We start from the raw sequence: 16202 nt of genomic DNA, 5'->3' as shown, positions 1-16202 counted from the left end.
ACATGCAGCTGCGAGTTATTATGAAGTTATTTTATGCACACAGGAACTAGCCTTCAGGGTTGAAGTCACAAATTCACAAAACACCCCGGATGCCACCAGTTTCATCTTTTTGACCTCAAGTGACAGAGCTTCGGTAGTCAGTTATAATGTTGCTGTGACCTTCCAGAGGGAGGGGTCCTAGCGCTAACCATTAGAACCCCAATGTATTGGGACTACTAGAAGCCATTGTACGGCTATTCCATCTTTTGTTTCTGAACCCAGTTTTTGAGGAAGAAGCCATGGAAAACATGGGAGGCCAACAAGCAGACGTTATTATCGTCTGGACCCCCCTGTAAATGTCGTGAATATGGCAGGGCAATGGCATGAGAAAACCCTCGTCTGGAAGTACTAGGGCCAGATCTACACCAAGCAGGAGAAAACACTTTGAAAACGTTTTGAAAACTCTATATGGCATGTGTCACGGGCCCAAACAGTTGTCAAAACTGTTATAAACTGTTTTAAAGCAGTAGTGTAGATCCTGCCCTAATATCCGAAAGCAGATTTAAATTACCTGCTGTTTTTCAAACCCACCTTGCAGTTAGCTGTTCACAAACATGAAATTCCTTCCTGTTCCAGGCACCGCTCAAACTGCCCTGTGACACAAAGAGATACACCTTTCTTTGCTTTGGGCAGGGAAGGTTGAATATAACCCATGGTAGGAATGGGATAACTAAGGAAGCTCAGGTTCTCTGAGTTTCCACTCCAAGCCCAGAACTTCCTCGATGCTGTTTTCATTTACTGTCTGTTTTTCTGTTCATTTGAACTAAAAAAGTGCACTTTTCTCCTCTTCCTGAAAGAAAGAACCCCTCTTTCCAGAGGGCGGTGTGTGTGTGTGTGTGTGTGTGTGTGTGTGTGTGTGTGTGTGTGTGTGTGTGTGTGTGTATGTATATGTATATGTATATGTATGTATGTATGTATGTAGAGGGGTACGTATAGATTTCGAGGAGAGAAGGAAAAAAACACAGGCCACCCCTCATTTTGCATACGCTCATTTTAAGTTGGATATTTCCAGATCCAACATTTTGCTTGGTATTGGGGTGAATAAACCAGGGGATTGGGGATTCTAAACAAAACAAACAGCTATGCTACATGGCAGAAAGAAAAGGAAAGGAAAAGGGAGGAGAAAGTAAGCAAATCAGCAAGCACGAAAGAAGAAAAAGCAAGCTAGCTGAAAACTTGTCAGGGGTCATTCATTCGTACGTTCATTCATTTATTACATTTCTATATTACCCAAAAGAAATTGGGCGATTCACAGCATGATGAAACATAATATAAAACCTTTAGCATTCAAGAATTTAAAACAGTTTAAAACAAATTAAAAACAGTTAACAATTAAAATACTAGGACCTGTTGTTGTTGTTGTTTTTTAAAAAAACACACACACCCTAAAATGCTCCGTCATATGCTGTCAGAAGCCTGGATGTAGAGGAAAGCCATAAGATGGCACCCAAAAGATGACGCTGTTGTCACCAGATGGATCTCACAGCAAGAGTTCTTTTACATTTGCTAGAAATGGATTTTTGTTTTGTTTTTATTGCTTTGACCATTGACCCTTTAGAGATTCTTTGCGCTACTAAATAGGCAATTTTAAAACTGCTTGAATTGAAAGACATTAAGAGTGCTGTCCTAGGCACGCCTACTGGGAAGTAAGTCCCATTGAGTTCAGTAGAACATACTCCCAGGTAAATGCGCGTACGGGTATCCCTTATTCTCTCTTCCCCTTTGAGTGCTGCCTGCGGAGACTGCTCAGGAAAGTACTTTTGGCCTGGCCTGGGAGCTTTTCCATAGGTGCAGCCACTTTCCCACTGACAGCTGTCTGGATCTGACTAAAATGCCCTTGAGTTGCCAGGCCTCTGTTAGGAGGAACCTGGGTGCCATTCAAAGAATGCAAAGAAGAGTGTCGTCATGTCTCTCCTCCCACTGACCATTCTTCACACACGTGAATATTCCTCTGGAGCACCGATACCTCTGTTCAGCTATTCTGCTGTATCGAGACCCACCCCAACAAATAACCCACTGCTGTTTTGTGTGTGTGCAATTTATTTATTTATTTTGCAATTTAATTTTGAGAAAGCCGTTGAACTTGACCAAGAAGCTTGCTTGCTTTGCCTTCGGAATCCTCTTTCCTTCCTTCCTTCCTTCCTTCCTTCCTTCCTTCCTTCCTTCCTTCCTCTCCCTTCAAAACTTGGCAGAACCCTTCTCCCTCTTCGACTGGGTGGATGGCCAACTCTTGGCCTCCAAAATTCTTGGAGTCTGGTGAGGGCAGGGGAAAGAGCCCGGAGTTTTTGTTTTGGTGGACTCAGGTCTGATACCCACGGCCTGTTTTTGCTGTGTCCGGGGGCAGAGCCTCACACAACAGCTGTCTGTTCACCTCAGGTATGCAGGTTATTTTTTTTAAAAAGAGGACAAAAAAAACAGCCTTGCTGTTTGCTTTTCTGGAAATTGATTGGAATGCCAAAAAAATCTAGCTAAAATTAAGGCATTTCCCACCTTGTTGGTTCCCAGTCTTCCTCTTCACCTGAAAACCCTCCTCCCACCTGGATGAGAATCACCTGCCCAATCCCACCTCAGAGAAAAAGAAAGAACTGGGCCTGAAGCACACCAAGGTTACAACAACCTTTATTGAGGAAATTGCCTGTGACCTGTATATACATTGCATCCCACCAAAGACGCACAGTATCCCACGCACATCACCCCAGCACCCCTGAAGCTGGCTGTGAAAGATCTTCTAGGCCTTAAGTAACCACAAGATGGCTACGTTCCTATTCCGTCTTCCTTAACTGTTCCTTTTCCCTGATAAGAAAAAAGCTGTAAGAAGTGGTGGGAAAGCACAGGAGGGTTACAAATTGAAAACACTGGGGCTATCTATACCCAGGGAAAACCCCACGGTGGCTGTGGACCTATGCTGCATATTATTATATTATGCAGATGCAGCTTCGCAGCCCCCGTGGGGCTTTCCTGTGAACCTGCGCATTGAAAAGGTAAGGGGCTTATTCTGACTTTTTCAATGGGAGAAAGGTCAGTACAGCTTTTCTGATGTCACCCTGAGGCCAATTTGGGGGCGGTTCCTGGTGGAAGGCGACCAGCTATTGGTCACCTTCCACCAGGAAGAGGGTGGGAGGTGGCTTCGATACCCAGGTGGCCACCGGAAACCCAGCAGTCCCTCTTTGGCGCCAGGATTACCCAACACCACTGGGAGAGAGGAAAACCAAAGGGTTTCTGAGGGAGGCGGCACCAACATGCCGCCGTGAAGACAACCATAGTGTCGTCTGGATCCCCCATAAAATTCTGTGAATTGCACAATAAAAACCTCAGGTTGAATCCAGAGTTTGGGCGCATGTTTAGACAGTAGAAAGTCTTACAACTCAAAGCATTCTCCAGCGGAGCGTTGGAGCTGCAGGCTTTTTTTTTTTTTTTTGGTCTAAACATGCCTAGGATTGTGGCCTTAGTCATATTCAGAGTTGAGAAACTGACTAACACTGATTTCGATGGTTCCATTTTTAAGTATGACAAAATCTGGATCTCAGCCTGCGTCTTGAAAGCACCCATAAACGTTATGCACGGGGGTTGGGGTTGGGGGAAGGGCATGGGGAGATTTATTTATTTTTTAAAGTGTTGGAAACATTTTAAAGCTTGTGTTAATGGCACCATTAAGAGGAACGCTACAAAGGAGATTAAGCATGGCCCTTGCGCGCGAGTTACATGCAAATTCCTGAAGTGGCCCATATTTTGCGCTCACTCCGGTTGCATGTAATTGGAACAATACAGAGAAGATCAGCATTAAAAGAAAAACCCGGAGTGCTTCCTGATGGAGGTCTCCTATTGTGCGAGATGTCGTGTAGCTATTCTGTCTTTTTTTCCCCGTGACAGATTTTTTTACCCGGTAAGAAAATAAGCAGAAGTGGAGGGGAAACACAGGAGGGCTACAAACTGAAGACGACGTCTGGATCCAGCATAAAATTTCATGCATGGAGCAGGGCAGTTATTGCACAATAACAGCCTCATGTAGAAGCATCTGTAGCCTATATATATATATATATATATATATATATATATATTGTATTGCACCCTCCTTTCCCCCCCTTTTCTTTCTTTTTTGGTACGAGGAGGGGAATTGTTGCGGCTGATATTGGAACAGGCAAGTTAGCGGCATTTGGGATCCATCCTTCCTTTACGGAAGTTTCATTTATATCACTTTCTTTGTGCGCCAGGACTGAGCCCTGGTATTTAAAAACAAGTTTGCTTTTTTAAAAATCCCAGCAGTGTCTGATGTGTCGCTTCTGTCAACTGCAGCCCTGAGATAGGAGAAGCTGCACTTGCCAGACTTCCAATGCTTCACTTTTAGGTATATCTAACCTATTAGCAAATATCAACTTTATGTTCATTTAACTGTCATGGCTTCCCTAACTAATCAAGGGGATTTTAGTTTTGTAAAGTTGCTGGGAAGTACAGGTCCATTCTTGCCTCCCACGGGGAAATAGAAAGATACATTTTCAGTGTGGATATATCCAAAGGGTTGTCATGCTCAGGACCTAGGAGAAATCGCACCTCTAGAGTTCAATCCCCACAACTTATTTATCCCAGAGTGGGGCTGGGTGGGCTGTGATTACGTAATGGGAAGGGAAGTGTACTCTGCATATATTCAGAGGCACTCTTCTTTATGATTGCTTCACAGCTTTGAAGACAGGTTGCTGGGGCATAGCCCTCATGAGCACTGGCTCAAATTAAGAACAAACTTCAACAGGCATAACATTTTAAGAGCAGTGTGACAGGCTAGTGCCATCAATACAAGCACACCTTTTCTCTTCCAGGGCAAGATCTGGGGGGAAAAATCAGTTCTGCACATTTCACCATGGTTTCGTTCAAATCATGGAAATGGGGCATTGTGGAAGGGGCCTATTGGCTAGTGCTGGTGACACAACCAACTTGCTTCTCCTGCAATCACTAGACTCATTTTACAAGTGCTTTTAAAATCTCTGCATTTGAGGTTTTATAAATACAGTGAAAGGTGAAAGAAAGCATATACCATTAAACTTCTTCTTCTTTTTTTTTTTTTTTTTTTTTGCCAATTGTTGCCCAGCTGCAAACACAAGGGGTGAGCCAAGAAGACTGACAGCTGAATGTCAGGACCACCAATGAAATGTTCCATCTGCCTTCAGGTCCAGCCCAAGATTTGCATGCAGCTATGAAGGTTTTCTTCATAGAGATGTCAACTCCAGACTCATACCAGACTGTGGTGCCCATGGATGGTCTGGTATGAGTCTGGAGTTGAAAACTCGAATTCCTCTTCTTTTAGCTCCTCCTCCTTTAGGGAGGGGCCCAACTGCTGCTGAGGTCCTTTCTCCCCCCACCCCCTCAACATGAACCCCTCAAGTCCGGTTCGCTGGATCCAGTCTCCACCCGTTCTGGGCTGCAGGCGTCTGCCCTACCAGCAACGCCCCCCCCCCGCCCCCTTAGCCACTGTGAGTGCCCAGGCCTAGCACGGAGAAGGCCGCCCGATGTTTGCGCAAAAGGAGGCGGATCTTCTCATCATCCGAGTCAGGGTCCAGGGGTTTGTTGTACTCGTCGTCGTCGTCGTCAGAGACGGCGCGCTCCCCCGGCCCGGCCCCTGCGCGGGGAGAGCACGAAGAAGAAGGCTCCAGGGCACTCTTCTTCCTCCATTTAGTGCGACGGTTCTGGAACCAGACCTGGGAAGGGATGGGGGAGGATGCAGCAGGTCAGGGGTGCCCAGTGCAAAACTGTGCCTTCTGGCTTAAGGTCGACAGCTTTCCCCCCTGACAAGACTCAAACAGCGGAGAGACAAGCAGAAATTCTTCAGCTGGGGAGGGTTTTCTTCATCACTGTATTTGCATCCCAGGAAGGAAAAAACAACCCATCTGAAGGTCTGCTTGATGCACCGTTGTTTAAGGTCAAAGCGCCCTGGCAAGATCAAAACTTCTGGTTAGGGCAGCCTTCCCGGGCCCAAGCTGGTGCTCTCCAGATGTGTTGGACAGCAAATCCCATCATTGCCATTGGCCCTGCAGCCTGGGAATTATGGGAGTTGCCGTCTAACACATCTGGAGGGCACCAGATTGGGGAAGGCTGGGTTAGGGGATGTCACTTCAGCCCAGAGGAGGAACTGCTGGCTTTTTATGGTTTTGTTCATAACCATTTTATGGATGCGACATTTAAACCAGCCCGAGTATCGAATTCCATTCTGTAGAAACTCTTGGGGCCCACATTCCAGGGGTAGGAGGAGCCAAAAGCAAAAGGGGAGCGGCCAAAGGCAAAGGGGCAGAGACAGTATACCAGCTGATTTTAGCATCCAGCTCTTATTGCTAGTCACAAAGGCTTAGAAGAGGCATTTTATCTGCACAATATCTAGGAAGCCACCAGGGTAAAAGGGATGGCCACCTAGGGAACTCTGAAGGGCTGGATTTGCACCCCTGACTTAACTTATTAATCGGTTAGATCAATTAAAAACCGCTTTGATGACTAAAAAGGTGCTCCTCCACAATTAACTAGGCAGCAAACTATTTTTAAAAAGTTAATTATTCTTCGTACAAAAACTGTTGAGTTGCAGATCTCATCTTAGAACTGGCATCCTGTCTTCTGTCTCATACACAAAAGGGTGCTTCTTCAAAGATCCAAGATTTATTTGGGCATTATCTAAAAGCAAAATATGCCCCCCTCCCGAATTATTGTTACAACCATATGCTAGCATATGCAGATTTGAGCAATTGACTAAAAGTCACAGGATTAATCAAGTGAGGTTTCTTTAATTGGGCTGCAGCTTTAATTAGTTTGTTTAGATCTGTACTCATTTTTCTAAAAAAAATTTTTAGCCCCAATGCTATCCATAATCACATTTTTTTAAGAAGAGCAATGTCCTAAAAGTAATAACAAATCAATAAAGTACTATTAATTGCTGAACTTCTAGACAGTCAATTATTATCATCATTCAAAACCAAAGTAAACCTGCCACTGCATTTATTATGATGTGTGCTAATAACTTTGAAATGGATAATGCTGAACATGCAGAGTGAGCTTTGGAAAGAGATAGGAAACTTAAAGTAGGAGGTCACTGGTGAAGCCAACTTTTTAGGTAAGTGTACTGCTGCAAAGTCAACTTGAAGTATACTGATTGCCAACTTTCCCACTAGCTCTGATGTCTTGTGCTTTAAGAGGAACTTGATGTGCCAATGTTAGGAGGCAAAGGAGTTTCTCCCCAGGCTGAGAAAAGCTTCACCTGACAATTTCTGCCCATCTAGCTCTTGCTAAAGTTGGCAAGAGCACAGACCAGACCAGGTTTCTTTTCTTAGTAATTTGGCAACCCTAAAAAAGTGAAAAGTGCCTTGATTTGGGCGCCTTCAATGCATGTGTCCACACCAGCCCCCCTGAGCTTTGCAGTGGTTTCACCTTGAGCCAGATGTGCAGGGGAACAGCTAGCATCTCAGGAGGCCTCACCCTACACCATAGCAAGGTGCCAAAAACCTCTTGGCTCCTGTCTCAGGTGCCACCAACATCCATTTTCCACGTCACTGATGGCAAAGCATCACCTGTGCAACAGGTTAACCACCCAGGTAGTATATTCCTCAGTGATTCTGTGGGTTCTGACTCATAACACTGGTCTTGTTAGTAAAGAGATGCAGGCAGCCATACCCCATCACCTCCCTTTAGCCACAATCTGGAGGTTTGTTTGGCTTTCTTTTGCGAGGGTGGGGGGTGTAGTTTGAGATGGGTTTAAGAAGTAATGGGCCAGGGGTGGGCAAACTCAGAGGGTCCATAGGGCCACTTCCCCACTGGGTCCGCACTCTTGCTGCTGCTGAAATTCAGTGATGGCAAAACAAAAAAACTAGAGAAACCTGTCGTTTGCTGCTGAAATGCAGCAGCAAATCACTACGGAGACCAAGGTGTGACAAATGCAGCTTGTTTTCAAGTTAAAATTGTCACTTGGAAGCCTTCATAGGGTCTTGCTGCTGTAATTTGGCATCAAACTGTCAAATATATTGCTGGTTGTTGTTTTTTGGCCACTGTTGTACTTAATTTCAGTAGAACAGCGTTGGGGGCCACACCAGGGGGTCCTGCAAGCAGCCTGTGAGCCGCTTTGTGCCTCAAAGTGTCCCGCCACTTAGTTCTGTGGCCACAGATGCCACTTCTCCAGAGGGCTCTTTTGCCTCTAGTTTGGCAACTTGGGGTAGTGCCTGCAATAGGGCTGGCATCAGCTCCATGGCCACCAGTTGCTGACCCCCCTACTTTGCTAATCAGGGAACCTGGGGTCGGGGATGCCGCTGCTGATTGCCTGGCGTTGCTATGCTCACGTCCCAAGTCTGGGTATGGGTGTATGGGTATGGGAAACTCACCTTCACTTGGGATTCACTCATGCCCAGGGAATATGCCAGTCGTGCCCGCTCAGGCCCAGCCAAGTATTTGGTCTGCTCAAAGGTTTTCTCCAGTGCAAAGATCTGGTGGCCTGTGAAGGTTGGCCGTGTGTGTTTCTTCTTGTGGAGGCTGTCACCCACGTGCCCTGTGGCTGTGTGGAAGGAGACGGGCAGCATGTCACGGACTGGCTGGCACCCACCTTCCGTAGCATCATCATAACACTGTTTGTAGTGACCCCAAATTAGGTGCCAAACCTTGGCCACCAGGCAGGAATACCAGCCCCTCACTCATCAGCCTTCCCTACCACTGGTCAGCAGCAACGTTGGCTTCTTTCCTTGCCCCATGGCAATGGGAAGGCCGTTAAATGGCACGTGCTCACATGTAAGGGCCAAGCTACACACTGTGGAACTTCAGTAAGTGCAGAATAGGACATAGAAGTCCGCTTACTGGGGCTGGCCGTTCCAAACACGTGACTCCGGTTCAGTGTCAATTGCCAGTTGGTTTCTGGGCCAGATTCAAAGTGACCTTCAAAGCCCTAAGCAGCCTAGAACCAGTCTACCTGAAGGAACGCCTTCTCCCATACATTCTTGCTGGATTGCTAACATTGTCTTTGGGTGCTCTTCTTTGGGTGCCGCCACCCACAATGGCGTGATGGGCGGTTCCCCAGCGAGATCCACCTGCCGTCTTCACTGCATATGTTTAGATGCCAGGTTAAGACCTTCCTCTTCTGGCAAGCATTACATCTTTTATCTGTTGCTATGATTATTAACATTACTGCTGGCTCTTTAATACTTTGATATTTTCATTGTAGTTCTGGGTTTTTCGATGGCAAACTGCCATGAGAACCCCTGTGAGTTGGCTGGGCTGTTAATATTTTATTTCATTCGATAGTTACTAAATTATGTAAAATGCATCTTTCTCTGTGTGTGTGTCCAAATATCAGTCGGGGGAATTTGCCTTGGGACCTTGGTGGTCATGAAGGTGGAATTTAGCTTGTTCATCCTGTGCCACAGTCCTGACAGACATCACACACACCTTTGAAGCTGCTATGGTCAGAGGAAGAAAGTTGCTTTTGGCTCTTTCCATCCCAGGTCAAATATGGCAGGTCTTGTCAGGATGGGGGAGGGAGATAGAGGGGAGAAGCGGTAACTCCCTCCCTCCCTGAGGTCCCAATCCTAATTGACATCCCCATAGCTGCTATTTTTTAAACACATGCACACGCAAATACAAAGACATACTTAACATAACACAAAGTTTTTCTCAGCCTTAGAGCCAAAACAGACATTACTTTAAAACTGTATCTAGCAAATGCATCTTTTCTTCAGGGGGTTGGACTCGATGGCCTTATAGGCCCCTTCCAAATCTACTATTCTATGATTTATTTATTCATTTTTACTCTAGAGTGGATGCTAGGGTAGCCACATATGAATTTCCAAGAAAGAGGAAATGCACCGCCAAAAAGAGAGGATACCGATTTGCATAACATGTGTATATGCTAGTTTATGTGTTTTATGCACATTTAGAAATAATGAGAATTTGAAGAGAAATTCAGTCCATCTCGCTATAGGGTGGATGACTGCGACCAGGGCCAGATCCATGCCTCATGTTATATCGGTACGATCCCACCATGGTAATACTATATCCTTCTTCTTTCGCATTTATACCTTGTCACATGCGTAATGACATGATGTTGGATAATACGGAATAAAAAGTGGGAAATAATGCTACAAAAGCGGTATATGGAATGTGTAAAGTGCCCCACAGTTATCAGCGCACTTCAATACCGTTAGAAAGTGCTAGTGAAGAAGATTGAGCCCAGGTAAACTGGGTGCCTTCCCGGGCAGTCTGCTGTTCAAGCGCTAGCTGCAGATGGACATCAGTTCTTATAGATCTTTGTCTTTAAATAGGAATTGGACTGCGCATCCCTTCAAAGGTTCTGTCTAAACGTCATCTTTGCCCATTGGTGGCTCCGAATTGGCAATGCGTCGGTTATATGACGCAGCCATAGTGGGGCACTGTGGGGGCAGAGAGGTGAAGGCGCTCAGGAGGAAAGTCGGGGAGTTACCCTGACTTTTCCTGCGGGAGTGAAGTCAATGCAGCTCTTCTGCTATCTGCCCTTGCTCCAGCGCTGCACCAGGGAGGGGGCGTTCCCGGGTGGAAGGCAACCTTGGATTGGTTGCCCGAAGCCAGGCGAGGGGGAGGAGGTGGGCCTCTTGAGCCCTAATGGCCCCCCAGGAAACCCATTACGCCTCCTTCCGTCAAGACATCTCACCACCACCCTGCAGCAGGGATACCACAGGGTTTGGCGGCAGAGCTGCACCAAATTGGTGCCGTGAAGGCAGCCTCCTTGAAATAGAGCTTCGGCTATTGGGCGGCATAGAAATGCAATAAATAAATAAATAATGGAGGGTCCTCTGTAAAAGAGGGCACATGACCACAAGGGCTGGACCGGATCTTTTCAAAAACAAACAAAAAAACTACTCCATAGAGGTGGGAGATCCAGGACCAATAAAAGGAAGGACTTCTTCACACAGTGCAGAGTTAAATTATGGAACTCACTACCACAAGATGTAGTGATGGCCACCAATCTGGATGGCTTTAAAAGGGGGTTGGATAAATTCCTGGAGGCAAAGGCTATCCATGGCTACAAGCCCTGATGGCTGTGTGCTATCTCCAGTATTCGAGGCAATAAGCCTGTATGCACCAGTTGCTGGGGAACATGGGCAGCATGTCCTGCTTGTTCATCCCAGACCAACGGCTGGTCGGCCACTGTGTGAACAGAGTGCTGGACTAGACGGACCCTTGGTCTGATCCAGCATCAGGGCACTTCTCATGTTCTTATATGCTGTGGCCCTGATCTCGATCAGTTCCCTGTGCCTACTCTAGAGTAAAAACTAAAGGGAAAAGAGGCATAGCTGCAAGGGACAGATTCAAAGTAATGTCTTTTTTTTGGCCCTCAGGCCTTTTCTCAAAAAAGAGCAGATGAAGTGCAAAAGAGAGTTTCTAGACTGTTCTGGTTCAGGCCAGAGTTCCTAGGATGAAGCGTGCTAGCATTAAAAAGCGGGGGCACGCAACTCCCCACACACAGATGACTAGGAGAACGGTAGTTCTACCCTAACCCTAACCCTAACCCTTCCCCTCAACATCTAGTTTTGTAAATACAGAGAGATTTTAAATAAAATACAAGGGCACATTCAATCCTGGGGATGTTTCCTTCACAGTCTGAACCCTTAGCGAGGACTAGGCCTCAACGCGGCTTTGCCCTCACGTGGACGTGGTGTTCTTGCTGCGGGGTCCCCAGGCGGACGCCAGGGTTGGAATGGCAGACACGTGTCCTTAAAACATCCGTGTACACATGATTAGAAAACACCAACGGCTTTCAGGGTGAGGGTGGGGGGCAGCTCTAGGACAAATGAAAGATCAGCTATTAAACTCTTTAATTGATTATAGGGGTATTTGGTACATAAGGGAATATTACTATTTACTTTGAGGGATTTTTTAAAAAGTTTGCTGACATTTCTTAAGGACAAGGGACACTCTTGCTAAAACAAGCCTTTTAATGACTTATTTTACCTCAAGCCTAACCCTAAACCTCCACCCCAGCCAAACACACCCACAACAAGGTCCAGCTTTGGGGTACAGTCTTCCTCTGACACCCAAAGCTTCTCCTGTTGTATTTCTGGCTGCTTGGACTGTTTTTCCTGGGTTTTAATGCCTGCTTGTGTAACTTTCTGGCAGGATTTTCTTAGGGCAGTCTCCTGGCATAACACAGCCACCGGCTCCGACCACGTATGGTTATCCCAGAGAAGGGACAGCTTAATATTCAGTCCTAAGCTGTTCACTTTCTCCTAGTCCTTCTAAAACACCACACACCACCCAGCAGACCTTCTCCTGACTGACTAACAACGAGTGCTGGATTTAGAAATGAGCCAAGTAAACCATGGCTCAGGGGGCCTCTTAATATGTTGGATTTAACTAAATAACTAAGATGGGATCGCTTTGGCTCAAATACGTTGGAAAGTCTGGTTTGACTTACAGCAGAGTTGCCTTATATACAGAAAGCGTGGCAATACGCGCAAACTAGAGCTAGTTTAAAGGCGATTCCAATCAATTTATTTTTAGTGCATTTATACACATCTTCAGAGAAGACTATCTAACACTGTTTCACTACAAGCACCCCCCTACCACTGGCTGATACCCTTTCATTACCCTTTCTCTTATATTAATATACTTTTTTTTATGGTTTGGAGCCTTTGAATCGTGAAATGACTTAGAGTTTCAGCTTGTCTTAATCCATCCCTGCTAGCAACTAACTTCCTTATTACAGAAGAATGTGTGTGTGGGGGGTGGGACAAGCTTTGATTTTTAACCCCATTTAAGGTTGCCACCCTTTCCTACTGGCCCTGCTCCTATGCTTTTAACAGACGCTTTCTCTGGCATGGTGCGGGGAAGCTGTAGCTTCTTAATTTCCACACAACAGGCTGCTGTTAACAGCATCGGAAGTGAGTCAGGAAAAAGACACACCTGGAATAGGCAGGGCTCAAGGTGCACCTAGGAAGATGCCATGTCAGCCTTCCGTCCTCTCCTGCGGCTGCATCACCTGGGTGGTTATTTTAGAGTCAAAAAGCCAAGCCAAGGTGTGACGGAGTAGCCAAGTTTCTTCCCCCCTCCCCGCCAACACATACTCACACGGCATACATGCATGAAGGTCTATTTTTTACCCTCAAAGAGACTCATGTGAGAGGAGAGAAGCCTTCCTCCACATACTCCACTGCCCCAGGCATTTTTCTCCAAGCCCAGTACCAGTGCTGGAAGCAAGCCAGTCTGGGAGAAAGAGTTTTTGGGAGACCAGCAAGACAGTAAAATTAGGGTGACGGCATGAAAAGGAGGACCGGGCTTCTGTATCTTTAACAGTTGTATAGAAAAGAGGATTTCAGCAGGTGTCATTTGCATGCATGCAGCCCCTGGTGAAATTCCCTCTTCATCACAACATTTAAAATTGCAGGAGCCCTGCCCGCTTTTGTATCCTGTCACTCTAGTATAGCTCCTGCAGTCTTAACTGTTGTGATGAAGAGGGAATTTCACCAGGGGCTGCATGCATACGAAGGACATCTGCTGAAATTCCCCTTTCTCTACACATATGTTAAAAGATACAGGAGCCCTGTTCTCTTTTTCTTATGGTCACCCTAGTAAAATAAAAGCAGGGTTTGCGGCTGCTCTCCCCCTCCCCACATTCTTCTTCTGAGGTTAAACTGAAGACCTCCCCCAGTCTCCGTTACATACGTGTATGAGGCTGACATGTGCTGAAACAAACCCAGTCGCTCCTATCCCAGTTAACGTGGCCCTTCATACATCTTATTAAGTTGCAATCCTTACAACCCCGCTGCAAGGTAAGTCAGTATCCTTCTCCTCCACATTGGAGATGGGATAGGAGGAACCAAGGCTGAGGGAACATGGCTGGCTGGCCTAAGGCCACCTAGTGAGTCCATGGCAAAGGCGAGATTCGCACCAGGGACTTCCTGCTCTGCTGCACCATCTCTGATGGTTGTAGGAACCTTTAGTTTTGGCTTTGCCCTTGCGCCTTTTCCATCAGCACGACCCACAGAAATTGAACAACGGCACATCGACCCCACCCCATACTTCCTTGCTAGTTTGTGTGAGTGTAACGTTGCAGCAGCTACGTTTCTCAGTGTCAGGCTGCTGTTAAAAGCGCAGGAGCAGGTGAAAAAGGTGGCAACGGTGGAACATCCTGGTGGTGGCAGGCATTCCTCCACCCCATATTAAGTTCTCGAGCCCTGATTAGATCCATAACGGGACACCCTCTCTGTCTCTCCTGGTAATAAAATCCCTATGGTTGGATTCTGGCAAGGGCTGAATAGGGTAGATGGTGCCAAAGGAGGGTTTGGACTCTACGGCACCCCCTAGAGCACAGGGTGGGGTACAGCTCCTCGCTTCTAGCTGCGGGCGTGAAAATGTGCACCGCCTTGTGACTCCTTGCACCAGGTCTGTCTCCCTGCCAGCGCTTTTGCCTGCCCCACACTGGGCGCTCCTTGCACAGTTCTTTATGGAGTCCCATATCAGCAGCACCCGGCTACTCGGCGCCATCCGTCATTCCAAGGGGCACTTTTTTTCCCACCCAAGGGTAAACTTTGCTTGATGCTGAGAACCACTCCTTTGACCCAGGGGAAGGAGCACAGAGGAGAGGAATAAGGGAACGCCTCCATTCCCCAGGCTGAGCTGACGACTTCCTGAGCAACCTGTTGGGGGGAGGAGGAGGAGGTAACAGCGTCTCCATTCTTTTCTTTTATTTGCACTTTCTTTACGTTCAGAATAAAGGTGTGGTGGAGGGGTCTCAAGAACACCAGGCTCTAGAAGATATGTCCCAATCCTGGGGGGGGGGGGGGTGTCACCTGCGGGGTCACCTGTGGTTACTAAATGATGGCAAAAACTCTGCATGTGCTCAGAGATATCTGACTGCTTGTGATCTCTTATTATTATTATTATTATTTTTGCCTGCTCTGTTTCAACCATCTCTCACACTGTTGAAACTTAGATTGCAAGTGCCTCAGGGCAGAGAGCTGACTTGTACGGCTCTGTGAAATACTATACACACTGATGAGTCTGTATGTAACTACAGCAATCCCCTGTAGCCACCTCTTCCCCTCCTCAAAACCCTTTGTACCCTTTGACGTAAACCGCTTACTTCACACTTCGAACTAGCACATCAAACTGAATTTCCACATATTATTCACCCCCTCTTTACTCTCATTTCTCGCTGCATTGTCTTCCCCACCTGTTGCAATATGGATTGTAAGCAGCTCAGGGCAGGGACCTGCCCGAGCAATTGGGTAAATAACAAATCATCGTCATCGGTTCACATATTCTGAGGCCAAGTTGTGGCTGAGATGGCGCCTTGCCAGTTTCTTTTCACCATCCGAGACCAACTGCTCACGCTTTGTGACTCTGCCGGCAGCCTGCTGGACACCTCACGGTGCGACCACCCCGCACGACCACCCCAAGCCTCGCCCGCTACTTACAGTTGCCACACGCTCGACCTCCGTGCCAGTCCTGCCCCGTGTCTGCCCAGCAGTTTCTGCCCCTGGCCGTGTATTCGCTCCCTGCCTTGGAGAAGTTTGCCACTTGGGACCCGTAGTAAATGCTCTGGGCCCCCAGTCCGTTGAATCCGCCGACATGGGAATAGCCAGACAGGAGGCTGCCGTTTGGAGCAGCCACCGGCCTGCTTAGGATGTCACTGATGCCGTGTGGTGTGCCAGCAGCGAGCTGGGCACTGAGCCCCGTGGGGCTGATCTTGTAGAAGGAGTTTTGCACTGCGTACTGGCACATTGGGGCCTTCACCTCCGGGAAAGGGGCCAGAGAAGGGTTGTTGAGCAGGAACGTCCCCTGCACGTTGGAGTCCATAGCTCAGCTCTTTGCTGGGACACCACCTTACTTAGGATGGGTGGTCAACCATGCACTTCCTAGACTTTCAGAAGTGCACAGCACATAGAAAAAGCCATCTCACTGACACCCCCGGGGGTGGGGGGGTTTCCGCTTCCCACTCTTACTTGGCAGGCCCTTTGCCAGTGCCAAGGCAGCCGGGGATCCCCGAGCAGGACCACTGATCAAGGCCGCTATGGCTCAAGTCCATCGGGTGATCAGCTAGCGGATCCCAGGCATCTCGGAGGTTCTGATGCCAACACTGACCAGCCACCAAGTTTAACTTCCAAGAGAAGCTACCTTCCCTTTGATAAAAAGAAAAGAAAAGAAAAAAGATAGGGCTTATTAGAATACCGGGCCTGCGA

General features: G+C 47.2%; 2 protein-coding genes across 5 annotated transcripts in view; both read right to left on the bottom strand.

Annotated features, from left to right (window-relative positions):
* LOC134407234 (secreted frizzled-related protein 1) overlaps positions 1-16202 on the bottom strand; it is a 520297-nt gene that overhangs the window by 283153 nt on the left and 220942 nt on the right. The gene's annotated exons all lie outside the window — the stretch shown is intronic.
* NKX6-3 (NK6 homeobox 3) lies at positions 5493-15819 on the bottom strand. Its single transcript, XM_063139426.1, has 3 exons — positions 15438-15819; positions 8382-8551; positions 5493-5726 (listed from the first exon to the last, which is right to left on the bottom strand). The coding sequence occupies exons 1-3, from the start codon at positions 15817-15819 to the stop codon at positions 5493-5495; spliced, it is 786 nt and encodes a 261-aa protein (XP_062995496.1).

The sequence above is a fragment of the Elgaria multicarinata genome, chromosome 12 (genome assembly GCF_023053635.1).
Source record: "Elgaria multicarinata webbii isolate HBS135686 ecotype San Diego chromosome 12, rElgMul1.1.pri, whole genome shotgun sequence".
NCBI classification, from domain to species: Eukaryota; Metazoa; Chordata; class Lepidosauria; order Squamata; family Anguidae; genus Elgaria; species Elgaria multicarinata.
The sequence above is the reverse complement of the archived record's forward strand: the minus strand, read 5'-3'. Positions and strand labels throughout refer to the sequence as shown.